At 54.1% G+C, this 26,599-nt stretch overlaps 1 protein-coding gene across 2 annotated transcripts; it reads left to right on the top strand.

The window, feature by feature from the left end:
* Positions 1-502: 502 nt before the first annotated feature.
* Positions 503-23,418, top strand: LOC131491082 (histo-blood group ABO system transferase 2-like). Of its 2 annotated transcripts, XM_058693583.1 has the most exons (9): positions 504-853; positions 6,715-6,787; positions 9,743-9,793; positions 10,373-10,423; positions 10,670-10,726; positions 11,140-11,187; positions 11,896-11,931; positions 14,178-14,306; positions 21,321-23,418. In XM_058693583.1, the coding sequence occupies exons 1-9, from the start codon at positions 532-534 to the stop codon at positions 22,006-22,008; spliced, it is 1,455 nt and encodes a 484-aa protein (XP_058549566.1). In that variant the 5' UTR covers positions 504-531; the 3' UTR covers positions 22,009-23,418. The 2 variants fall into 2 exon arrangements, with proteins under 2 accessions (XP_058549567.1, XP_058549566.1); XM_058693584.1 differs by lacking the exon at positions 10,670-10,726 and having other exon boundaries at positions 503-853; positions 10,376-10,423.
* Positions 23,419-26,599: the final 3,181 nt, after the last annotated feature.

The following is a 26,599-nucleotide window of genomic DNA, read 5'->3' as shown; positions in this document are numbered from 1 at the left end:
GGCCGGGGCCTCCCTTCCGACCGGGTGGCTGGCGCCGAGCTGTGGGGCCCGGGCGGTGGGGAGTGGTGGCGCGGTGTCTCCACCCTGCCCTGCCTGCTTCCTTCGTCCCTCCCCCTGGGCCGGGTGGGAGCCCGCACGGAGAGCGGGAGCGGGAGGACGGGGCCACGGAGACGGCGGTGCTCTGCCTGTTCCCAGCTCCGCAGCGCGCTGCGCTCAGTCCCTGAGTGGTGTCCCTGGTGTCCCTGCACGCCGGTGACGCCCTCTCGGAGGCTTTCACCGAAGCCCATCTTTATCCCAGCGTGTCTGAAACCTCTGCGGCCTTTCCTCTGGAGAAAACAGTAAGGCCCAGAAAGTGTCCGAGCCCCCGGGGCTGCGTGGAACTCGGGCCGGCGATGCGCCAGGAGCAGGGCAGCTCCCCACGATGGGACACGGGTGAGGAGAGGCCGAGAGCTCGAGAGCTCGGGGAGGGCCGGGGGAGTGGGAGCTGGAGACGTGAGCAGGGGCCAAATCTCCCAGGGCTTGGAGGCCGAAATGCAGGCGGGCTTGGCCCCGAGATCAAGGGAAACTGCCAGCTGGGCCCCTCTGCGGTGTGAGGTTGGGAGAATTGGCCGCGGGCACCTGGCCGAAAAGTCTGGTTCTCGTCACGGGGCTGACCGAAGCTGGCCACCCCTGCCAGGTTCCTCCCACCCAGAAGGGACAGGTGGGGTTGGGCCCAGGCGGGAGCCGGACTTTGTTACCCGGGCTGGTCTGGCTCTGAGCCTGAGTCCTGAGCTGTGCTTGCAGTTCTGCCAGGGCGCCCTCCGCCTCCTACCCACCTGGCCTCGGGTCCTCAGAGGAGCCATGGACCCCAGAGGTGAGTGGAGAGGAGCAAGGGCTCCGGGATGGGGCAGCGGTTACCCACACGGGGCCCTGCCCATCTCCGCTGGGCTTCCGGCCACCTGGAGCCAGAGGTCGGGTCGGGCTGAGGGCCGGCGGCGGGGAGGGGGGGGTGGCTGGGTGCCGTGGGGGCAGGGAGGGTCTGGGAGCTGCATTTGCTCATGTGTGCGGGCGTGGGGGTAGTCTTGGGCAGGGATGATGCTGACGCCCAGGAGAGTGCAGCAGAATGTGGCCAGAGCACTTAGTGTGGAGGGCAGACTTGGGGGAGATATCTTGATTTGCCATGAAAAGCTCCCTGCCCAGCCCTCCTGTCCCTGTGCCCTCTCCTGGGCTCTCTCCTTTCTCTGCTAGTCCAGGCCCCAGAGGCTGGAGCGGGCGGTCGATGAGGGAATTTCCTCCTGCCGTGAAGCCTGTAGGAGACTCTCAGGAGCTCAGAGCTCAGACACAGCCAGTGCTTGGGGTAGGGGAGCCGGCTCCCCTGCTGGGGGACCAGGACAAAGGAGACAGAGAAAAGGAGGGACAGAGGAAATAGGCTGAGGGGAGGGCCACCTCCCGTGGGTGCAGGCCGGGTCCCTGATATCACTAATGCTGCCTGTAGCTGGCCCAAGGTCATACTACAAGGCTGGGGTTTAAGGACAGGAAAGGAGAGAGGGGAGAGGGGAGGGGCCTGGAGAGCCAGGAGGAAGGCCCCTTCCTGGCCCAGCCCCCACCCCAAGCCCGGCCAGGATGCTGGGGTCTGCTGCATATTTGCCCACAGGGTGCTCTCTGCATGTCTGGCCGAGAGAGGGAAGCTTCTGTCCGGCCCTCGGCCCTCTCTTCCCGCCATCTCTGCAGCTGCCGGGAAACAATTCAACACGGCAACTCAGGTTCTTGCTTGTTAGCGGGACTGCAGCCCCTGGCCCAGCCCCCGTGGCTGAGTGTAGGTGGAGAAACCCTAGCCCCGTGGGCAGGCAGAGCTCTGGGCATCGGGAGTCGTCGGACACCCACCCCCCCCCCCCCGCCTCCCCCCGACACGGGGGCTTTGACGCAAACCACACAGCAGGCCCGCCAGCTCAGAGCTCCCGCCGGGGCCACCCTGTGCCCTGCTGCCTGTCCTCGGTGACCAGGATGGAGAGGACGTGATCCTGGTTTGTGCACATTTCCTAACGCCCGGGACCTGGCATTGTTTATTCACCTTCTCATCTGTGGCCCTTTGCAAGAGCCTGGCACACAGTGTGGCCTCAGTGAAAGTTCCAGAACGGCAGTCCAAAGCCTGTGCCCAAAGCTGGGACGTGAAAATGGGCTGTGTGGGTCCAGATCTCCTAGGTACCCTCCACAGCTGGGGTCGAACCGCAGGCCCTGCGGTCTCCCCTTCTCCGACCAGGGGATAAAGGTAGGTGACCCGGAGGCCTCTAGGAAGGCCCCCGGGTCTCTGCTCAGCCATCTCCCCTGAGAGCAGGACGAAGCGGCCCTGGAGAGACGCTGGGAAGGTCCGGGGAGATCAGGACACAGCCCTAGATTCCTCCCTCCATTCCGTCCTGCCTCCTGGGACTGGGCCTGGCTGGGGTGGGGGCATGCGGGGGGGGGGGGGCCTGGGGGCATCTGGGAGGAGACAGAGTGGGAAGGGGCTTCTTCAGCCCCTTAGGGAGACAGGGCTCAGCCTGGGCAGGAGGGCACATGTTTTTCCAGAAGAGGAAGGCAAAGACAATAGTGTGGTCATCAACATTCTTTTGTTGATAAGAGGCAGCCAGACTGGGAGCAGGGCTCCCTCAAGAAACCCTGTCCCCAGCTAGCTGGGAGGGGTGCACTGGGCATCCACGGTTGACTTGTGCCCTGGTTCTAAAGTGTGTCTGCTCTCCATGCCCAGAGCAGAGACCCTGGGTGGGTGGTGGCTGGTGGGAAGGACAGCTCCTGGAGCCAGCGGAATCCCACGGCCGCGAAGGCACGAGCTGAGTGATATTCCACGGTGTGGACAGACCGCACTTCCCTTATTCCTTCATTCGTTGTTGGACACGAGTTACTCCCACTTTCTGGGACCACTGCTGCCATGAGCATGTGCAGACCCAGCAGTGGGATTGCCGGACCACGCGGCAGTTCTGTGTACATTCTGAGGAACTGCCGAGCTTTCTGCCCCCGGCAGCCGCACCCAAGACCACACTCTGAAGGTGTGACTGACACGGTGTGCTGGTGCGTTGAGTTGGGGTGGGAAGACGCCTCTGATCTGTCCGTGCGCTCTGGTGCCTGGCCACGACGTGGGAAGTGTGCCCCGCGGGGGGCCTGGGTGACGGGGACCCAGGGTCCTGTTTGGCTGTGAGAGGGCTGGTGTGCCTTCAGTGGGGAGGGTCCACGAGTGCTTAGGTCCCCAGGTCCAGGGGTCGACAGAAGGTAAAGGCTGGAGAATGACCGGAGGGGATGGCAGGGTAGATGTCATAGTTCATGCTCCCATGGTGCACGGTGGGGGCAGAAGAAAGGCTGGGACCACGCCTGGAGCCTCCAGTGTCTGTGGCGCCCCCTCCCCCCAGGAGGAGGTACAGAGGTGGCTGGGCGGGTGTCGCCAGCAGACAGACCAGAGGGAGCAGAGTTCAGCCACGTTGATGGGGCAAGTGGACTGAGGGCGGAGGAGAGGGTGCGGGGTTAGGGCTGCAGGGGTCCCGGTGGGTGGCTGGGGTGAAGGCTGGTTGGGGAGGGGGAGGAGAGAAGGGGAGGAGGGACGGAGGGTATGGGGACAGGATGATTCAATCTCTCCAGGGCAGGGGAGCACTGGGAGGGCCCCAGGAAGGGAGTGTCCAGGGAGAACATGCATGACGCACGCACACCATATGTTCCCCGTGCTGTGCAGGATCCCTCTCACCCAAGCCCTGCTCTGATTGGGGCGGGGTCTCCCAGCTCGCCTGGGTCAGCCCAGCCACTGCCCCGTGGCGCACCTGATGGGGCAAATCTGGCCTCTTCAGTTCAATCTTTCTTGCGCGGCGGTCACCGTAGCGAGGTCGAATGCCTGCGGCCTGAGTTGTCACCCAAGACCCTTTGCCCTTGGTGGGCAGGGCGCCTGGCTGGCTCGGTTGGTGGAGCTCTCAGGTCATGATCTCATGTTCGTTCGTGGATTGACCCCCACTCCGGGCTCTGTGCTGACATCACAGAGCTTGCTTGGGGTTCTCTCTCCCTCCCTCCATCCTTCTCTCTCTCTCTCTCTCTCTCTCTCTCTCTCTCTCTCTCTCTCTCCCCCTCCCTCCCCCCCTCCTTCCCCCTCTCTCTCTCTCTCAAAATAAATAAACATTAAAACAAACCAAAGAAAAAACAGTTCATGGGCGCCTGGCTGGCTTGGTCCAGTCCGTGGAGCGTGCGACTCTTGATCTGGGGGTTGCAAATTTGAGTCCCACATTGGGTTTAGAGATTAAAGATAAAAAATTTAAAAAAAAAAAACCCATTCAGTAGTTGTTCTTATTTATTAGATCCTAGGAGCTATTATCAAAGGGCTTGGGGGTTTATGATATGAGTTCCAAACTTTAAAAAAAAATGTTTCTTTGATTGCGTTTATGGTTGTCTTTTCAACTGTGCGTGAAAATTTTATTTTCACCGGATCATATTTATTTGTCTTCATTTAGGGCTATTAAGAAGAAATCTGTGCCCAGACTTAGAAAGGGCCTGACCCTCTCCAAGACTGAAAATGCAGCATCTCTGTCTTATTCTGGTTTATTTATGGGTTTATCTAATTTTATTATTTGGAGCGGGCAGTAGCCTTGCATGGTTCAAAGCTAAAAACGATCCCTCGACGTGATGGAGAAGTGTGACTGGTGCCTGACCTTTGCTGGCCCCTCTGCCAGCCTCCCGCTCCCTGTATGTAACCGTTTTTAGTCATTCCCCGCGCAGCCTTTTAGGTTTTTTAGGGAAGCGTGAACAACATACAAAAGGTAGAGTATTGTCTTCGCTGTTCCGTACCTTGCTTTAAACCTGTGCTAAGCGTGCCCCTACTCTCTCTCAGAGCTGCACAGCATCCCCTTTGTTGGTCACGCAGAAGTGGACTTGAGTCCCTAGCCATGGACACTGGGGTCCTTTCCAGGCTCCTGCTGTTACAGACAAAGCCTTCGTGAATAACAGTCATTTTACGCGTGGGCAGGTGTCTCTGTGGTAGAGATCCCCAGAAGTGGGTTTGCCCGATCACATGCTGAGTGAGTCTGACTCTGGGTAAACACTGCCAGATGTCCCTTCCCATGGACTCCCTCCCCTTCCCACCCCCTACAGTGGTGTTTCTGAACCTCACCCCTCCCCAGTTATAGCAGTATAAGGAGGGAAATAAAATTGAATTTAAATTGCCTCCAAAGAGAGGGGGCACCTGGCTGGCTGGGTCAGCAGAGCACGTGACTCTTGATCGCGGGGTCTTGAGTTCAAGCCCCACATGTGGCATAGGGCCTACTTTAAAAACAAAAAAATGTCCCTAAAGAGAAAAATACTAAGGGGTAAGATTTTGGCGGGTAAAGTTAAGCTTTGGAAGGCCACAAATAATTAATGTCTAAGGTGGTGGGGTTTTTTTGTCTTTTTTTTTTTTTTGCATCCCCAAGAACCAATTTTCACCTTCTCAGGTGATGTCCCTACCTGCCGTCTCCCCACACCCCCTGCCTTGAGAGCAGCCGGCAGACGCGGTGTGTTATCGCCCTCTGGTGGTGGGAAATGGTATCTCACTGTGCCTTGCTTTTTTTTTTTTTTTAAACCAGCTCCAGGATAATTGACCTATAACTACACATATTTAAACTGTGCCTTTAGGGGCACCTGGGTGGCTCAGTCGGTTAAGCATCGACTTCAGCTCAGGTCATGATCTCACAGCTTGTGAGTTCCAGCCCCCACGTCAGGCTCTGGGCTGACAGCTCAGAGCCTGGAGCCTACTTGGGATTCTGTCTCCCTCTCTGTCTGCCCTCCCCTACTCGTGCTCCCCCCTCTTAGAATAAATAAATAAACATTAAAAAAAAAAAAAAAACTTTGCCTAATCCGAGGCCAAAGAAGCTACTCTTTATTTTTGCACACACCTCTGGGATTGCACATTTGGATACATGTGGCTTTTCACATTTTCACACCCAGAGGAAACGGACGTATCCCTCTGAGACCCAGTGAAACCCTTTGGTAACAGTGTCTGGGCTGCACCCAGGTGTACATGTGCATGTTTTGTTTGTTTGGTGGTTTTCTCAGTCCAGCACTTGGGACCCCCCCAACACATTTGTGATCAATGAGGTTCTCGCCGCTGGGACATCGGGCTTGGGCGTCGTAAAACCCAGCGGTGGGTGGCTCGGGGGAGGAGGCTCTTTATCAGTGGTGGGTCCTGCTGTACCCACCACCTTCAGCTAAGATTTAACTGATGCACGCCGTATGTCTTCCTTCCAACGTGCCCCTTTCCCGGGGTGCCACACCCCTGTATGGGCTCTCCCACCATGATGTATTATTGTATGTAGCTGTGCTGCGAGGTGCCCGTGGGGTGCGGGGTCCCCTCGGTGAGAGGGTTGGTGCACCGTCGTCTGTCACAGCCCTCCTGGGCCTTGTCCTTCACACTCTGCCTGTGGGGTAATGGCTGCGGTGCGCCCCAGCCTCTGAAGTGTGAAGAGTGGACCCGCGTCCCCGGGGGCTTGTCAACAAGGAGGGGCACCAGGGCGGGTGCCCAGGGGCTGCAGGGCAAGGCTCAGTGGGTCATGCCTCCAGGAGAGGTGTAACCCTCCTTCCCTGAGGGCACACAAGAGGGAGAGGGCTTTCAGCTGGAGCCCACAGAAGCCCCTCCCTGCCCAGTGCCCAGTGCCCAGTGCCCAGTGCCCAGTGTGGGCCCCAACAAGGTGATTCGGGTGAACTGGCCCCGGAATAACCCAGGCTTCCTCTCCGCAGGCTTCTGGGGAAGGAGTGCCAGCTTCTGGCTGTGCGGGCTCCTGCTCTTGGCTGCGTGTCTGGGCTTCTACAGGTGAGAGTCTGGGGACGTCCCTGGGGTCCCTGTGGTGGGCTGGGGTTTAGTATAGCTAATTTGACTTTAATTCATGAAACCGGTCAGGGTTTTGGCCCACAGCCGTGGTCCCGGAGAAGGTGTTACCCACACGGTCGCTGTCATTTTGCAGATAAGGAAACCGAGGGAACACGGTGGTGTTTTCTGCGTCAGGTGACCACTTGGCAGGGACGCAGACTCCCAGCCAGCGCTCGGCTCTGCTCCCTGATGAGTTGTCGGCATTTATAGGTTCCCTGGGGTGAGGTGGGGGGCAGAGGGCTTCCGAAGGCAGTGTTTTACAGCCTGTTAGAAACACCGGTTACGTAGAGCTCACACTGTGCTTTAAATGCATTTACCGAAAACAGATAGCACCTTTTTTTTTTTTTTTTACTGCCTTTCATTTGTTTAAAACAAACAGTAAAGTTTATGTTTCCAAACCAACTTAGTAAAATTGCCTTCCCTTAAAAAAAAAGAATCTAGTGGATCCTTTTCAGTGCACTGGTGAAACTGCCCCTAGCCTCAACTTTGAGGTGGAAACTGAATGTTCACATGTGCAGTCGAGACCAGAGGAAGGCATTTTCACGTAGTGGTTAACCTTGAGAGCTGTACGCGTTTTCACTGATGACTTCCGTAAAGTAATCTGTTAGGAGCTCACACTTACTGGATGTGTATCCTGTGCTGGGCACCGAGCGAAATGCTTGATGGACATTCTTGTACATTCTCTCAACAACCTGTAAGATCTGCATTATTGTTCCCGTTTCACACCCGAGGAAGGTGAGGCTCCAGAGGTTAAGGTGAGACGCGGGTTATAAGGTAGGAAGTGGCAAGGCCAGGACGCAAACCCTTCCAAACCCACTTCCCGGGCCCCTGAGGGCGAGTCGACCTGGGGCCAGCATCTCATCTCAGGGCTGCGGGTCCAGCCAGCGCGTGCTCTGGAAAACGGTGCCCTCACTCTGTCGGACACGTCAACACATTCCCCTGGAGAGGCGTTTACTGAGCCTGGTATTGGTGTGTGTGTGTGTGTGTGTGTGTGTGTGTGTGTGTGCCAGGATGTCACTGTCAATGGGACAGCTCCTTGTCATGAGCAGTGTCCGATCTGGTGGGGGGAATACACAGGTGATAGGCTGCCATGAGAGTGGGGACAGGCTTTCCCGGATCTCCCAGGACGAAGACACCCCTTGATCTGCCAGAGGTGGACACTGGCCAGGGCTTTGAAGGGCCAGTCTGGTCTCAGCGACAATGGAAAGCGACCGATGGAACAGTGCTGGTGGGGGCAGTTGTACTCGTCCAGGTGGCCCCTGCCCACCGCGTGGGGGTTGTAGACCAGCACAGGGACCTCCTGAATTGCTGTGCTGTCCTCCCGGGGCCTGGTGTCCACTTCAGAGCTTGCCTGTGTCCTGCTGCGGGTCAGGGGGCTGAGCTGGCTCCACAGCCTGTCCGGCAGGTGATCAAGGCCCCACCTGAACTTTATACGGCAGCAGAACTCCGTCCTCTGCGAGCGGCCTGTCCCGATGTCTGATTCTTAGAATGTGCCCTTGAACTGCACGAGAATATTCTTCCTTGTAGCGTAAGGACCCCAGGGAGCGCTGAGAGCGTGTGGCCCCTTCGGTGTCATGCCTTCAGCTTTTTGGAGACACCTGTCCCCGTGCCCTGCCGCTCCCCGCTGGGTCCCAGTTCTGAAGCCCCTCACCCCGCTCGGACTCACGGAAGTTCACAACGTGTGTTACAGCAAGGTTCCCAGGGTGGCAGCCCAAGGGGTCTGGGGTCTGGGGTCTGGGGTCTGGCCTCTTTTCTCCATCGAGATGCCATGGTTCTTTTGGGTTATTCATCCAGCGCCTCCTTCCTCTGCATTATCCCGTGTTTAGATCTTGTTTTTTCTTCTTTTCTCCCTCATTTCGACACACCTTGGATTCCTTTTTAATTTTTTTAGACTGGTAAATGTTTAGTACCCAAAAGATTCACCTGATTATTACATTAAGCTTCCTTGTAAAATATTTATTTATTTTGAGAGAGAGAGGAGGGGCAGCAAAGGAGAGAGAGAATCTCAAGCAGGCTCCACACTGTCAGCACAGAGCCCACCGTGGGGCTCGAACTCGCGAATCGTGAGATCATGACCTGAGCAGAAATCAAGAGTCGGTGCTTAAGCGACTGAGCCACCCAGGCGCCCCCGGCTCCCTTCTGTGTTTTAACAGGCCCCCTAGGTGATTTGGATGCAGGCTGACATCGGTGTCTCTCTCTCTCTCTCTCTCTCTCACAAAACAAAACAAAACAAAACAAAAAAGAAAATAGAAGAGGGGGGGCGCCTGGGTGGCTCAGTGGATTGAGTGTCTGACTCTTCGTTTTAGCTCAGGTCATGAGCCGGGCGGGGGTTGTGGGATCAGGCTCCACACTGAGCGTGGATCCTGCTTGGGATTCTCTCCCTCTGTCTCTCTCTCTGTCTCTCTCTCCCCCCCCCCCACCCCTCTCCCTGACTCATGCACTCTCTCTATCTCTAAAGAAAAATAAAAGAGAGAGAGAGAAATAAGCAGAAAGGAACATAGAAAGGAGGCGTGACTCCAGACTTGAGAGTGTCCGCAGGTCACCTGGGGCGCTTGTTAGAAAGAGAGCTTTCTACATACACACGCCTCCGAAGTGCTCAGCACTGTGCAGGGGCCTGGAATTGCATCTAGAAATGACTCCTCAGGTGAACGGGATGCCGCGGTCCTCGGCCCTGCTGTTGGTTACTGTGGTGATGGGATTGCGTCACAATGGTCCAGATGACCAGCAGGAGTGGGGATGGGGCCAGAAGGGCTCTGGTCGGGCCCCACGTCCATTTTCTCAGGAGCCAGAGGCCAAAAGGGTGAGAATATGTGTGTTAAAGTCTCAGCCTCGAACCCCCATCCTGTCGGTCCTCCCACCCGGCCAAGACTCAGTTTCACACTCTTGTTTGTCCCCCAGCAATGTCTTCAGGCTGATTCCCGGACGGAGGCAGATAGAAGAGTCTCGAAGGTAATGGCGGCGTCTTTGGATTCAGGGCGGTTCCTTCTAGAAAGATCTAGAGCAGAAATAGAAATATACATATGTACTGAATTGGAGGTACTTCTAACCAGAGACCCTCGGTTCCCAGTGTGACTCCCGAGTCCCTCCCTCCACCGTGTTTTCTCAAACCTTGACAAAGGACAAGGCAGAGAAAGTTCTAGGTTGTGCTGGAGAGAACACGTTTACAGAGTTCACGCACTGCCCAGCGGGCTGTGCGGCAAGGCCGGGATTCTGGGAGGGATAGCGCCTGGTATGGGTTCCGGGGTCCCTTCAGCCGCTTCGACAGGGCCGAGCAGGGGTGGGGGCCCTCTGACCCCGTCAGGGCCCAGACAGGTCGAGGCTCAGTGTCCTCTCAGAGCTCATTCCTTCCAGAGCTGGCCTCTCTGGCGACCTGTGAACAGATAAGGTGACAGCTCCCAACCGGGACGCGTCACGAGCCCCCAGGGCGTGGCCCGACCCCAGTTCTCTCTCCGTCCAGCTTGGGGGACCCACACATGCTGGTCGGATGGCCAGGCGGATGGTGGGCTCAGCTGGTGTCACTTTTCTCTCCAGCACTGAGGGCCGTCCCCTGCAGGGCCAACAGGAGAGCCTGCCATCGAGGTAGTGACTTCCACTCCTTCCTCCTCCCTCATAAAGACTGGCCTTTGTCGGCCCCACTGAACTCCATCCAGAGGGCCTGTCTCCCCTCCCCCCACCCCCAGACCTGGCGGGGGTCCCCAGGGGTCGGTGGGGAGGGGGGATGCACACCTAATCCTGGCCTGGGGCGCCCCCCTCTCGAGGGCACGGCTCTTTGTTGGCAATTGCTACTTTTCACGAAGTGAGTCCATGGAACCTTTCCTCCCTCAGCCAGGATGGCCGCCGTGTGGTCCCGGAGGGGATGCTGCTGGAGACAAAGCAGTGCAGGTGAGGGGCGGGGAGCGGGGCTCCCGGGGCTGACAGGGTGAGGGGGGCCTTGCCAGAGCTCTCCTGGGGATTCCAGGACCCACAGGGGCAGCCACGGCTCCTGCCTCCTGGTCTCTGCTCCTCCTTCCCAGGTGTGTGTGTGTGTTGGGGGGGCAGTTTCTCCCGAGGCCGTGGTCACGCCCTGCGGGTGAAGCCGTGCACCATGCTCCCAGACACGGTCAGCGTGTCCAGGGCTTCTCGGCCCTGCTTCAGACCCCCGCTCCGCTCCCCTGGCCCAGGCTCGGCGTCACACGGGAACTTTCTCCTCAGGGGCCATGACGTGGCCAGCCCTGGAGGAGACCTGCCCGCCGGCATGGGAGCGCTTCCCCCAGGACCCGGCCCTGGGCTGAGTGCTCTCTGTTTCCCTCCCTCAGTGAAAGGGACTGCCCTCCGGACACCTGCAGAGTCCCTGAAGTCCCCAGGTATGGGGACCACCTCTTCGGGTGTTTCTGTGCCTCTTTCCGAGCAAGTCAACATGTGCCTCCCTATCCCCTTCCTCACCCCCACCCAGTCCAAGGCCTGATTCCCGGGGGAGAGGAGGGTGATGGGGGAGAGGAGGGTGATGGGGGCACAGGAGAACAGGAGGAGACGTTAGATGATGGGAGTCACAGGGGGTTTCCACTTGACCTCCAGCCGTGGGGCTGCTCAGTGTCATGCCCGTGGCACACTCGGCCCCGGCTTCTCAGCCCTCAGCTCAGCTAACACCTGAGGATGATGTGGCCCGGGGAGGGCATGGAGGTGGGCGCGGCATGGGGGCTGGACCTTGAGGGGTGACCCCCTTTCCTCTGCTTGGCTTTTAGCCTCATCGGTTTATCACTGGGAAGCATGTGGCGTCCCCTGGGGCTGGGTGGGCACGCTTGACCGCTGTCTGTCTAGTGAGTGGACAAGTGACTAGTGGACAAGAGGAAGAAAGGAAGGAGGGACGGAGGGGGAGCAGGAGAGAGGAAAGAAGGAAGGAGGAAGGAAGGAAGGAAGGCAGGCGGGCAGGCTGGCAGTCCTGTGGTGCTCCTGGCACAGCTGGCCATCTAGACGGGGAGGACGGCACCTTGCAGCTGTGGGCGTAGACTGCCTGGCTCCGAGATGCTTCTGGATGCAACCGTCCTCCTCCCTGACGCGTGTCTTCTCTGCAGGATGGTTTACCCCAAGGCCCAGCTCCTGCAGCCTGCGTAAGTTAGCACATCCCTGCCGTGGCCACCGGCCCGCCTCGAGTTCTCCTCGCCCTCACTGCCACCTGTCCTAGCCTTTTCTTTTCCTTCTCTTGCCGTGAGAGGGGGCTGGGCTCATTGCCAATGGGTCTGGTCCCGGGCGAGGGTGCCAGGGAAGGCGCCTCCAACTCCCGGGCCTGGGGAGCATGGGTGTCCACAGAAGGCACGGAACCCTCTCTCATCTCTTCCTGGGGACGCAGGACAGGTCCGGGCTGGGTTCCCCCGGTGCAGGCGCCCGGCCTCCTCAGCCCGCACCGCCTGGCTGTTCTGCCCCAGATGGCGCTGGCAGCCTGTCCCTGTGGCCTCAGACAGGAAGGTCGCCCTGAGGCCACGCTGGTCAGCCCTCGCTTTACAAGCAGGGAAACTGAGGCCCAGAGAAGTGAGGGTACTTGCCTGAGGCTGTGCGACCGGCGAGGGCGCGGTCGGGTTCCGAGCCCAGGCCGGGCGACCTCCCTGCCGGGAGAGCTGCGAGTGCGCACTGTCTTTTCTGACACCAGTACCCACGCCTCCTTGAGTCCTTAGAGCCACCCGGAGGCCGTGACAACCTGACACATGACCTCCCTGGAATGAGAGGGCTGTCCCTGGGGAGGACACACACACACACACACACACACACACACACACACACACACCAGGTCCGAAGCACTCCATTTAAAATATCTCAAAAATACGAAGTCTCTTATTTTAAAAACCGATCACGCATTGAAAGGATGGTGTTTTGGACGTTGCGGGTTAAACAACATACACCAGATTAATTGTAACTTTACCTGGTCACTTTTTTTTTTGTTCATTTCTGAGACAGAGCATGAGTGGGGGAGGGGCAGAGGGAGACACAGGATCAGAAGCAGGATCCAGGCTCTGAGCCATCAGCACAGAGCCTGACTCGGGGCTCAAACTCACAAACCATGAGATCATGACCTGAGCTGAAGTTGGACGCTCAACCGACTGAGCCACCCAGGTGCCCCTCACCTGGTCACTTTTACCTTTGTGTGCTTACTAGAACAATTTTAAATTACAAATCTCTGTTGGACACAGCCCATGTGGAGGGACGGGCTGGCGTGAGCCTGTTCTCGTGGGTCCTGGAGCCGTGTCCCGAGAAGCCACGAGTGAACGGGCACTCGTGAGACAGGATGGGAGGAGAGGAGAGAGGCGTCCGTGTGGGCTAGGGTGGAGAAGGGACAGAGAACGTTCTGTGGGGCGACACTGGGGGGAGGGGAAGCCCTTGAGATGGGAGGGGGCTGGAGGCCTAGCTTTGTCCCTGAAGAAAACCCGTGTTACCCCCTACTCCCAGCAAACAGGTAGGTTTCCCACAGGGAACGATGCCGCCGCTCCCCCCAGTCAGCAGCCCCCACGGCGGGGGCTCACTCCCACAGCCGCCCCCCGCCCCCCACGTGCCAGTCGCAAGTTCTAGGTTGTCACCTGTGCTTTTGACTGACCGGCTGTAGCTCAGGGCTCCCACCGGCCCCTCCTCGGGCTCCATGACTTTCTAGAGTGGCTCCAGAACCCAAGAAGACCGTCTACTCTAGAGTCTCGGCGTATCACCAAGGGCGCGGGAGCAGCCAGGGGCACAGGTCCCCAGGGGGCGACGCGGGGAGGCCAGGGAGCCTCCGTGCCCTCTCGGACCCCGTCGTCAGGATCTGGTGGAGGCTCCCTCACACACGCACCTGCCGGGAGGATGGGGGCTGGGGCTGCAGTGTCACGCTTCTGACCACGGCGTGGTCTTTCCGGTGGCCAGTCCCCATCCCGAGCCATCCAGGAGCCCGCCCCGGGTCACCTCATTAAAACAGAAGGTGTCCCTATCACCCAGGAAGTTCCAAGGGGTTTAGGAGCCCCGTGTCAGGATCTGGGGTCAAAGACTGAATATATGTTTCTTACGGCCAAGTCCCTATTGCTGGGAAAGGGCTTGGCTATTGCTCTCACTGAGATGCAGCTCCTTCTCGGAAATGGGGTTGGGGGCCTCCCAGAAGGAGTGTCCTGTGGGACCCAGTACTCGGCAGTGCTCAGGAGACACTCCACGCGGGGCAGTGAGGGAATGGCAGGGTCAGGGCTCAGGGGCGGAGCTTGTGAGGCAGAGAGCACTGGATTGGGAGTCTGGAATCCCGGCTGCGTCTAACTGCGCTGCTCGCGGACTGTGGACCTTTGGTCCTTCCTTCCCTGGCCCACCTTTCCATGCCCTGCTCTAACGCACTGTGACCTGTTCCCTCTAGGAGGGCAGACGTGCTGGTCATGACCCCCTGGTTTGCTCCTGTCATCTGGGACGGGGTCTTTGATTCTGCCATTCTGGACGCACAATTCGAAAACACCACCGTTGGACTGACCGTTTTTGCCATCAGAAAGTAAGTGAGATCTGGGATGCCTGGGTGGCTCAGCCGGTTAAGTGTCTGACTCTTTGGCTCAGGTCATGATCTCACAGCACCTGGGTCTGAGCTCCGAGCTGGGCTCTGCCCTGATAGTGTGGAGCCTGCTTGGGATTCTCTCTCTCCCTCTCTCTCTGGCCCTCCCCTGCTCTCTCTCTCTCTCAAAATAAATAAACTTAAAGAAAAAAATAGGTAGGTAAGATCTTGGCAGCTGTGCGGAGAAGGACACGTGCCCAGGCTAAACCAGGAAGCCAAGCCCCAGGTAGGGGGCACTCCTCACCAGGTGTCTCTCTTTGCCAGGATGGGGTGCTCACAGGGGGAGGGGGAGGCGTGGGTGGCTTTGTGGGCAGGTGAACCTGGTGGGATTTGCACGGGCCACCAGGCACACCCCTGCTCAAAATAGCAGCCCCACACCTGAGAGTCATCTGCTCCAGAAGTGACCGTATCAACCATTCAGAGGCCTGGCAGCCACTGCTGACCACTTAGCGGGACCAACCCTGTGACCCAAGCCCGGGAGCAGGTGCTCGGCCGCCCCGATGCGTTCCCCTGGGAGGCCGACTGAGGCTTGGCGTCCCAGTTAGCCGGAGCAGGCTTACTATGCGGTGGAGTCGGACCCGAAGCCTCCAAGCTGCATTTACGGCTTTGGGGTTAGCTTGTTTGCTTTGGAAACCGGCTCGTGTTTCACATCCGGCACCTTCGCCGGTACGTGTCGGGCGCCTTTGCACGTCGGCACACGCGGACCTTCCTCATTCTTTCGAACGGCTGCCCACTCTTACTCCAGAGCCACTGCATTTCCCGCTTGAGCTGACCGTTCCGGAGAGCTGCCTCAGGCAGCACCCTTGAAGACAACCTTGCATCGCGAAACTTTTCACTTGCGCGGCCGAGTTGCGAAAACGTCACAGTGAACGTGTGTCTGCCCACCACCCGGACTCCGCCACTAACGTTCTTGTTTTTCCCCTTCTCACTTTGCCTGGTTTTATTGGGATATAATCAATATGTAACATCGTCTCGATGTAAAGTGTACAACATAATCGTCTGATGTGTGTATGTGTCGTGAAACGATCACCCCAGGAGGACCTACTCTCGGCAACTTTCAAATATGCGATACGGTATGTCAGCTGCAGTGGCCATGCTGTGCGCTCCGTTCCCACAGCTGATTTATCTTATGTCTGGAAATCCGTACCTTTCGACCACCTTCACCGCTTTCCCCAGTCCTGCACCTCTTGCCCCTGGTAACCACTTATTGTCTGTTTCTATGGATTCGGGGTTTTTGTTTTTGTTTTTGTTATTTAAAGACTCCACATATAAGTGGGATCACACAGTACTTATCTGTCTCTCTCTGACTTATTTCACTTACATAATGGCTTCGAGTGTCAACCGTGTTGTTGCAAATAGCAGGATTCCTTCCTTCTTTTCTTTCTTTCTTTCTTTTTCTTCCTTGCTGAGTAATATATATATATCTCACACTTTCTTTATCCAGCCATCTGTTGGTGGACACTTGGGTTGTTTCTCTGTCTAGGCTGTTGTAAATACTGCTGCAGTGAACGTGGGAGGGCAGGTATCTCTTCAAGATACTGATTTAGGGGCACCTGGGTGGCTCAGTCCATTGAGCATCAATCACCTAAAATGATTGGTGAGTGTCCCAGGGTCATGGGATGGAGCCCCTCATTAGGCTCTGAGCTGAGTGTGAGTGTGGAGCCTGCTTGGGGTTGTCTCTCTCTCTCTCTCTGTCTCTCTCTGTCTCTCTGTCTCTCTCTCTTCCTCTCCCTCTCCCTCTCCCTCTCCCTCTTAAAAAAAACCTTAAAAAGGATATTGGGGTGCCTGTGTGGCTCAGTCAGTTGAGTGTTTGACTTTGGCTCAGGTCATGATCTCACAGTTCGTGAGTTCGAGCCCCGCATTGGGCTTGCTGCTGTGGGTCTGTCAGTGCAGAGCCCCCTTCGGATCCTCTGTCCCCCGTTCTCTCTTCCCCTCCCCAGCTTGTGCTCTTTTTCTCAAAAACGAAATAAAACATTTTTTAAAAAACTAAAATAGTTATTGGGGCGCCTGGGTGGCGCAGTCGGTTAAGCGTCCGACTTCAGCCAGGTCACGATCTCGCGGTCCGTGAGTTCAAGCCCCGCATCAGGCTCTGGGCTGATGGCTCGGAGCCTGGAGCCTGTTTCCGACTCTGCGTCTCCCTCTCTCTCTGCCCCTCCCCCGTTCATGCTCTGTCTCTCTCTGTCCCAAAAATAAATTAAAAACGTTGAAAAAAAATTAAAAAAAAAAAATTAAAAAAGATACTGATTTAATTTCCTATCTTTACCCCCATCTCTATCATCTATCTCTTTCTACATCTCCAGAAGTGGGATTGCTGGATTGTAGGGTAGTTCTGTTTTTTGTTTTTTTTTAATTTTTTTAACGTTTATTTATTTTTGAGACAGAGAGAGACAGAGCATGAACGGGAGGAGCAGAGAGAGAGGGAGACACAGAATCTGAAACAGGCTCCGGGCTCTGAGCTGTCGGCACAGAGCCCGACACGGGGCTCGAACTCACGGACCGTGAGATCGTGACCTGAGCCGAAGTCGGACGCTTCACCGACCGAGCCACCCAGGCGCCCCTGGGTAATTCTGTTTTTAACTTTGCAGGGGCCTCCCTACCATCTTCCTACAGTGCACAAATGTGCCCTTTTCTCCGCATGCTCTCGGGCACTTGTGTCTCTTGTCTTCCTGAGATGAGCCTTCTAACGGGTGTGAAGGGATGCCTCATTATGGTTTTGATTTGTATTTCTCTGACGATGAGTAATGTGAAGCACCTTTTCATGTACCCGTTGGCCATTTGAATATTTTCTTTTGTATGATTTCAATCTTAAGTTTGCTAAGATTTTTTTTGTGGCCTAACATATGGTCTATCCTTGTTAGGATATCCTAACAAATGTTCCATGTGCCCTTGAGAAGAACATATGTCCTGCCACTATTAGATGGAATGTTCTATGTTGTCTGTTAGGTCCATTTGGTCTATAGTCTTGTTCAAATATGCTGCTCCCTTACCGATTCTCTGTCTAGGTGACCTATCCATTTTTGAGAGTGGCTTATTAAAGTCAGCCATCAATATCATATTGCTGTTTATCTCTCCTTTTAGTTTTGTTAGTATTTGCTTTATGTGTTTAACTGCTCTGATGTTGTTGGGTGCATAAATGTTTACAATTGTTATATCTTCTTAATGGATTGACCCCTTTATCATTATAGAATAACCTTCTTTGTCTTCTTTGATCATTTTTAGCTTAAAGCCTACTTTGTGTGATATAAATATATCTTCCCGTCTTTCTTTCAGTCAGTGTTTGCTTGAAATATCTTTTTCTATTCCTTCACTCTTGGTCTGGTCTCTAAAGTTAGAGTAGGTCTCTTTTAGGCAGACTATTGTTGGATCTTTGAAAAACTTTTTTTTAATCCATGTAGCCATTCGACATCTTTTGAGTGGAGAATCCTTTTACCTTTTACAAAAGGTGATTCTTGAGAGGTCTCAAGTAATTCTTGAGAGGTCAGGACTTCCTGTTGCCATTTTGTTCATTGTTTTCTGACTGTTCCGTGGACTCTCTGTTGCTTGCTTCCTCTCTTGCTGCCTTCTTTTGTGGCTGGATGACTTTTCACCGGTAGCTTTGACTCCTTTACTATTCCTCGTAGTGTATCCACTACAGATTTTCCCTCTGTGGGTAGTAAGGCTTACGTAAAATATTTTCTGTTTATAACAACCTCTTTTACGCTGATAACAACTTAATTTCAATAGCTTCTATGAACAATACTTTTACTTCTCTCTCTCTGTCTCACATTCTAGGTGATTGGTGCTACAATTCACATATTTTTAAATATTGTTTACATAAACAGATTACTGTATTCAAGGTTGGATTTTTTATGTTTGTTTTTTTAACTCTTAGAGTTGTAAGTGATTTATGTACCGCCATTACAACATCTGACCTTGACTGTATGTTTACCATGACCAGTGGATTTTATCAATATATTAATGTTTTTATCATATTAGTCAGCATCTTCTTCCTTCTGCTGGAAGAGCGTGATGCCCTGTAGTATTTCTTGTAAGGTGGCTCTACTGGTGACGAACCCCCTTAGCTTTTGTTTGGGAACACTTTCTCTCTCCTTCATTTCTGGAAACCAGCTTTGCTGGGTGTCGTATTCTTTCAACATTTTGACTATATCATCCCTCTGTCTCGTGGCCTGCACAGTTTCAAGTGTCACATGCTCTTCCCATTGAGCCACCCAGGCACCCTCCTTATCTTTGACTTTTGACAACTTAATTATAACGCATCTCTCCGTAGCCCTTTTCAGATTCAACCTATTTGGGGTCCTTTGAGCCTCATGAATCCAGATGTCCGGGTCTCTCATTTGGGAAGTTTTCAGCCCTTATTGTTGTAAATGTATTTCCTGCCCATTTCTCTTTCTCTCCTCCCTCTGGGATTCCCATCATGCATATATTATTTGTTTTTATGGTTTCCCATAAGTCCATAAGCTTCACAATTAACATTTTATTGTACTTGCGTGATCAGTAATCTACTCGTCTGGTCATCCTTCTGTCCATCTATCCATTCATAGTTGCTTTTGCCATGTGTGAAGGTAAATCTGGGACATCAGCACATTCGCCCTAAATACTTCTCTGTGCGTGTCATTAACTGGAGCTTGAGATGTGTTTATGGTTTTTCTTCTTCCCAGGCAAAATGTACATACACGAATTCCCTGGGTTTTGGCGAATACATATTGTCGTGTAACCAAAATTCTTTCTACGTATACAGTGTTCCCATCACCCCCAGAACGTTCCGTCGTGCCCCTTTCCGGCCAACCCCTCCCCCTACAGCCTCTCCTGCGGCGTCGCTTGTCCTGATTCTTTTCTACTCTAAGATTATGTTTGCCTCCTGGAGCCCTAAAGCACATCCTGCTTTGTGCTGCCTTTTCTGAGAATCGTAATTTTGAGATTTAGCCGTGATTTTGCGAGAACCGGTAGCCCTTTCTCGCTGCTTAGCGTTCCGTGGGATGGGCGCACCACAGTTGCCTACTGCACTTTCCGTCTTGACGGACTCCTGTTTCCAGGGCTTGGACACTATAAGTAACTATGAATTATGTTGGACAGACCTTTTGCGGACACGCAATCTACCTTTTCTCCATTGAACATCTAGGAGTAGAACCGCTCAGTCTCGGGCGAGAGACGGCTTTCCTTTCGTAAAGAACCACGCCGCACGTTTTTCCGGTTTCACGCCCCCACTCACAACACACGGAAGCTCCGGCTGCTCTACCTGCCTCACCAGCATCTGATGGCGTGAGTCGCCGGCGAACTTTTATACCTGGGTCCGTATACTCACATACGACTAGATCTGCGGCATAGGGTCCGGGCAGTGGAATCGGGGGAAGAATATACACATTTAAAGTTTGAGTGTATTTTCTCCTATGCCCTCCGAAAGGGTTATACAAATGGTTACTTGACCCAGGGGTGCATGAGAGTGCCTGCCTTCCCGCACTCTCAGCCACACCGACGTATTCACTTACTCATCTGTTAAAAAAGACCTTTACTGAGCAGTTATGACGTGTGCACAATAGGGGTAAGGTAGTTTCCCAAGCAGACAAAGGCCTACTTTCACAGAGCTACGTTCTAGACGGAAAGAACACGTAAAGATGGAAAAGACGGGAGAAGAAGTAAAACACAAATACAAAGTATGTCAAGGTGGTGATAGGGGCTCTAAAAGAATACCTAAGGCTGGGTAAGGGGTGGAGAGGGATGTATCTTCATATTTATTTGTGTATCTATTTGCTCTTTCTTATTGGGTTATAATTTCCACGTTGTAAAATGTACACCCGTTCAAGGGCATAGCCTGCAGCATCCCCCCCCCCCTCCCCACCGCCTCATGCATCTGCGTTGATGCTAGCAGGGAGACCTATGAGGCATATGCAGTTCTGGGCATTGGTCAAGGAATGGAAGCTATTATAGGGGGCGAGCACTGCAGGGAACAGGGCCCCAGCCCCAGGGAACAGGCAGTATGAGGGCCCAGAGGAGCATGCCTGGCCTGTGTCGGGAACATCAAGTAGCCAGCCTGCCCGGACAAAAAGGTGGACAAGAGGAGAAGGAGACCACATCGGAGGCGGGTCTTGTAGGGTCTGGAGGACCACTGTAGTGTCCTGAATTCGTTTTTAGTTCTTCTTAAGGACAAGGAACCATTTGAGGGTCGTGGGTTGGAGAAATCCATCGTCTGGACATTATCTATCATTTGAACTTTTGCCAGCCTTGTGGACTAAGAAAATACCTGTGGTTGAGACTATCTGCTCAATACCCAAGCAGTCTGAAGGCCTCCTTTTACTATCCAGTTGAGATACATGGTCTTTAGCTAGTCTAGTAGATTGGCTATGGTTTTATTTTTATCTTTCAATTAAAAAAATTTTTAATATCTTAAAATTTAAAATATTAGACACAGAATCGGAAGACACAGACTCGGAAGCAGGCTCCAGGCTCTGACCTGTCAGCACAGAGCCCGGCGCGGGGCTCGAACTCACGAGCTGAGATCATGACCTGAGCTGAAGTCCGACGCTCAACCGACTGAGCCACTCAGGCGCCCCATATCTTTTGATTTTTAATCATGGTAAAATGCACAGAACATTGAGCATCCTAACTATTTGTGAGCGTGCGTTTTGGTGGTGTTAAGTGCTCACATTGTGCGGCAGCCATCCCCACCACCCGTCTTCAGATGCAAACCTGAAATTCTGTGCCCACTGAACACTAGCTCCCCATTCCCCCCTCCCCCAGCCTCTGGCAACCACCCTTCTGCTGTCTGTTCCTATGAACTGGCCTCTTCTGGGCACCTCCGTCAAGTAGATTGTCTTTTGCAATCGGCTTATTTCACTTAGCATGATGTCCTCAAGGGATGGCCATGGTATTATAAGCTGGTTTTGCCTAAGTCTGTTTTTCTGCTGCTGTTTGATTGTGTTTAACACCCACCGTCTCTCCTGGGGTGCTTGTTGGTCTTAGATACGTGGTCTTCCTGGAGCTGTTCCTGCAGACGGCGGAGAAGCACTTCATGGTGGGACACAAGGTCACCTACTACGTGTTCACCGACCGGCCGGGGGATGTGCCCCGCGTGCCCCTCGGGGAAGGGAGGCAGGTGGTGGTCCTGGAGGTCCGGAACTACTCGCGCTGGCAGGACGTGTCCATGCACCGCATGGAGATGATCAGCAACTTCTCCCGGCAGCGCTTCCTCCACGAGGTGGACTATCTGGTGTGCGTGGACGTGGACATGAGGTTCCGCGACCACGTAGGCGTGGAGATCCTGTCCCCGCTCTTCGGCACCCTGCACCCCGGCTTCTACGGGGCGGCCCGCGAGGCCTTCACCTACGAGCGCCGGCCGCAGTCCCAGGCGCACATCCCCAGGGACGAGGGCGACTTTTACTACGCGGGAGGCTTTTTCGGGGGGTCGGTGGCCGAGGTTCTGCGGCTCACGTCGGCCTGTCACCAGGCCATGGTGGTCGACCGGGCCCACGGCATCGAGGCGGTGTGGCACGACGAGAGCCACCTGAACAGGTACCTGCTCTACCACAAGCCCACCAAGGTGCTGTCCCCCGAGTACCTGTGGGACGAACATATGCTGCAGAAGCCACCTTTCCTCCGGAAGCTGCGCTTCGTGGCGGTGCCCAAGAATCACGCAGAAATCCGGCACTGATGGGCGGGGCGGGGGTGGGGGTGCTCCAGGAGGTCTCCCTGCAAGGCTGCGGCCGGCCTTAGCGGGTCTTCCGCTGGGAAAGGGATCGGCCACAGCTCTGGTGGCGAATGAGTCCCCGTGCCTCAGTTTCCTCTTCTGGAGAGACTCCCACCACCCACCAAGCACACACGGCTCTGGTTTTTCATCTCTCCCTAATCCTGCCTCGTATTTAAAGTCGGCTCACCCTTCGTGGTGCCGGTAAGGTCCCCTTCCCCGGCAAGGTTTCTTTGTCTCTTCCTCCTGCGGTTGAGGCCCGCTGCTCCCCGCTCCGCCTTTCTAGCGCTGTGTCCTTCCGGCTCCATCTGCCATTCCGCCCCTATTTCCAACTGGCCTTGCCCATTACGGTGTGAGCTCCTGGGCCGAGAGGCTGAGATCTCTCCGCCTTTGTCCAGGTCACCTCCTACTACAGGGCCTTGTGCCCGGAGACTTCCAAAACAGGTTCACATTTGAGTTTAAGTGACCCGTAAAAACCCAGGATACCGTGTGCTGAGACGGTGGGCGAGGCCCAGCCAGGGAGCACTTTTCCGGGTTTGGTCTGGGTCGGTTGGTGGCTTGCGGCTTTGGGTTGTTGGGCTTTTTCTTCTAGGGTTTCTGGCAGTTTGTCACATGCTTTTGCTCTTACTGCTTTTCTCTGACGCACGTTAAAAACGCCTTCTTCCGGTTTTTATGTTGCCACTTCAACTCAGCGTAGGCAAATTTAAGAGATCGCCCCCTGCTTTGAAATCATGAAGACAGTCTGTTTTGTTATCTTCCAAACACTTAATGTTTTTGCCTCACACTTGAGTCATTCATCTACCGAAAGTGACCTGTGTGTGCTTTTAACGGAAGGGCTCAATTTAATGTGGCTTTCTGTGGATAACCATCACCCGAGCACCGCTTAGTGAACACGTGTTTGAAAACCTACCGGAAAGTTCTTCTCCCCGACATGCACTGTCGTCGGCCTCATGCTGGCAGCTGTCCTTCTGTGCCGGGTCCGTTAGGGTCTCTCTATTCTGTTGCATTTGATGCGGTTTTGGCGTGGTGGGGGTCTGGAGCCGATAGCCGAGAAAAAATTCTTGTGTCTTTGGTGCTTAAAGGTGATTTCATCAAAGCACAGGGACGGGGCCCGTGGGCGGGAGGAGCTGCCCTAGGGTTGTGAGGAGTGACTGGTTACACACTACAGAGTTGGGGGAGGTCAAGGCAAAAGGAAGCCTCCAGAAGGAGTTTCACATGGTAAAGAGGACTCCTAGGATAACTGAGGCCTGGCTGTTGTCACCCTGAGGTGGTTTTTCCTCTAGTAAGTCAGTAACATGAAGACAGTAGGGAGTTCCTGGAGGAATGTTCTACTCTGCTTGCCTCAGGAGGCTGCAGGTTATAAAGAAATTTAATGTTTTTTGCATTTCTGTCTTGTCTTTATTCCCCACATCCCTACGGAGGAGAGGGTGGGTGATGTTGGGGCTCCAGGAAACTGAGTCAGTGGGTTTCTGGAGGTTAAGCTATTGAGAAGATTGCCTTTTGGGGGGCTGCCCGGGTGGCTCGGTCGGCCAAGCTTCTGACTTCAGCTCAGGTTGTGATCTCACAGTTAGTGAGTTTGAGCCCCGCGTTGGGTTCCGCACTGACAGTGCGGAGCCTGCTTGGGATTCTCTCCCCTTCTCTCTGCCCCTCCCACACGTGCTCTCTCTCTCTCTCTCTCTCTCTCTCTCAAAATAAATAAACATTGAAAAGAAAAGATTGCCCTTGTACTTTATTCAGACACGTACGAACTGATGATGACTGTGATGTCTATCGGCCAGCCTTTGGTTTTTCCCTTTCCTTTCTTCTTGGGCAGCCAGGAGAGCCTGAGGAACGTCACACGCATCCCGCCTGGGGGCAGGGGGTCGCTTGTGGGGTGTCGGCCTGCCTGATGCTCCCGCGGCACATCGGCTGGCTGGTCTGTCCTTGTGGTGCCGACCACCGTCTTACTCATTCTAGGCCTAGAAACGGGTCTTGGTATCTGGTGACAAGTCCTCCCCCGACTCTTTAAGAGTGTTCTGGTTGCCCTTGGCCCTGGCCCTGCTGCATTTCCATCTTTAATCTTCTGTCACGTGGCACCGAGGAGCCTGCTGGAGGTTTCATCAGAACCGGGGTAAAAATAGCTTGTCGATATCGGAGATCCCACCCCGTGAGCAAAGCTCTCGGTTTACTCAGTCCTTCAATCTTTCAACAGAACTTCGTAATTTTCTCCGTAAAGGTCTTGCAAATCTGTTTTTCAAGACTCGTAGCTAGGTGCTAGGTTTTTTTTCCTCCAACATTTTATTTTTTTGAACTTAAAACATACAGGGGCGCCTGGGGGGCTCAGTCAGTTAAGCCTCTGACATCAGCTCAGGTCATGGTCTCGTGGTTGGTGGATTTAAGCCCCACATCAGGGGCGCCTGGGAGGCTCAGTGGGTTAAGTGTTCGACTTCAGCTCAGGTCACGATCTCACAGTTTGTGAGTTCGAGCCCCGCGTCGGGCTCTGTGCTGATGGCTCAGAGCCTGGAGCCTGCCCCGGATTCTGTGTCTTCTCCTGTCTCTGTCCTTCCCCTGCTCATGCTCTGTCTCTCTGTCTCTCAATAATAAATAAACATTTTAAAAAATTAAAAAAAAACTTGAAACATACAAAAAAATTTTTAAAGAATCACACAGCAAACACTCCCATACCTACCACGTAGATGCCACTGTGAACACTGTGCCGTGATTCTACCGCTCACAGAGTGAAAAAGGTCTTTAGCTGCGTCCGTTTTGACCTCAAACTTTCTGGTTGGGTTCTTCTTTCCAGCTGGTCTCCTGGCTCAGGCAGAAGACCCTGAGGAGAAAACTTCCCCTGACGGGATCTGAAACTACCCCCTCAATAAGGGGTGCCTCCAGCCAGCAAGACCCTACTTGTCATTGACTCCAGGGACTGGGGCCGACTTGGCCTTCCCTGCCCACCCGCACGGACCCAGCCACCTTTGCCCCACACTTGGCTTTCATAGGCCTGGAACTATTTCTGGCACTCTGGAGACAGTCTTTGAGACGCGCCAGTCCGCTCTTCCTGGTGCTGGCCTCGCCGAGAGAAGTAACTTTCTCGTTCCACTTGCCACTCATTTCTCTGCCTTTGGATTTTCTCAGCGGCCAGTGGCCCAACCTGGTCAGTTTGGGGCCCCCAGACCCAGAGCTCTTGCACCCCTGCTCCCTGGCTATCATATGTCATCCATGCACCTATCCATGCCTCCATCCATCCATCAGTTCATTTAAGTTTTTATTCTACATTTAAAAACAACTTGCAGAAGGGAGCCTGGGTGGCTCAGTCTGTTAAGCATCTGACTTCGGCTCAGGTCACGATCTCATGGCTCGTGGGTTTGAGCCTTGGTGTCGGGCTCTCTGCTGTTAGCACAGAGCCCACTTCAGGTCCTCTGTCTCCCTCTCTCTACCCTTCCCCCTTTCACACACACACACACACACACACACACACACACACTCTCTCTCTCTCTCTCTCTCAAAAAATAAACATTAAAAATTAATTAATTAATTAATTAATTAATTTAAAAAATAATAACTTGCAAAGGCACCTGGGTGGCTCAGTGGGTTAAGCATCCGACTCTGGATTTGGGCTCAGGTCATGATCTCACAGTTTGTGAGATCGAGCCCTCTGTCGGGCTCTGCAGTGACAGCTCCGAGCCTGCTTGGGATTCTCTCTCTCCCTGTCTCTGCCCCTCCCCTGTTCTCTCTCTCTCTCTCTCTCTCTCTGAAAACTAAATAAACATTTGGGGCGCCTGGCTGGCTCAGTCGGTTGAGTGTCCGACTTCCGCTCAGCTCATGATCTCGTGGTCCGTGAGTTCGAGCCCCACGTCAGGATCTGTGCTGACAGCTTGGGGCCTGGAGCCTGCTTCGGATTCTGTGTCTCCCTCTCTCTCTGCCTCTCCCCCTCCCACATTTTGTCTCTCTCTCTTTCAAAAGGAAACAAACAATAAAAAAAATACAAAAAAGAAAAGCAAAAAAATAATAATAAACATTTAAACAATTAAAAATTGCAGAGTTCAGTATCTGTCGCTTCAAACACTCAAGTGTGCATACTATGAATTAGAGCTCAGTCTTTACCTAGAGTTCTTTTTGAAATTAAAACTTACGTATGGTAAAGATGTGAAGCGTACCATTTAGTGAGTTTGACAAAGGCCTACTCCTGTGTCCCACCAGCCCAACTGAAATAGACCACCAGTATCACTCCGGAAACTTCCTTTTCCAGTCAATTCCTGCTCCCAGTCCCCAGAGGCAACCGCTGGTGTGATTTTTTTTCACTATAGGTTAGTTTTGCCTTTATATAAATGGTATCACAGAATCCTAATTGCATTTATCTATTGACATTTTAGCCATAATTCTTTGCTTTTTTTTTTTTTTTTTTTGAGTGCTGTTCCAGGGATCGCAGGATCCATTCTGAACTTTTCGCGACTTGCTTCGAGTTAGTATTGTACCATTTCACTCTGCAATTGTGTGTGCCCATTCACTGCCTCCGTGTCCTAGAGGACACGTGTCCTGTTGTTGTCGCGTATGTTACACTACACGCTACAGAACCCAA

This window comes from Neofelis nebulosa, chromosome 12 (genome assembly GCF_028018385.1).
Source record: "Neofelis nebulosa isolate mNeoNeb1 chromosome 12, mNeoNeb1.pri, whole genome shotgun sequence".
Classification (NCBI taxonomy): domain Eukaryota; kingdom Metazoa; phylum Chordata; class Mammalia; order Carnivora; family Felidae; genus Neofelis; species Neofelis nebulosa.
The sequence above is the reverse complement of the archived record's forward strand: the minus strand, read 5'-3'. Positions and strand labels throughout refer to the sequence as shown.

Excerpts from the sequence above, each read along its gene's own strand:
- LOC131491082 (XM_058693583.1), top strand. The coding sequence starts at position 532 with ATGCAGGCGGGCTTGGCCCCGAGATCAAGGGAAACTGCCAGCTGGGCC. Across the intron at positions 10,424-10,669 it reads CAGGAGAGCCTGCCATCGAG|CCAGGATGGCCGCCGTGTGG; the intron begins GTAGTGACTTCC and ends TTCCTCCCTCAG. Across the intron at positions 10,727-11,139 it reads CTGGAGACAAAGCAGTGCAG|TGAAAGGGACTGCCCTCCGG; the intron begins GTGAGGGGCGGG and ends TCCCTCCCTCAG.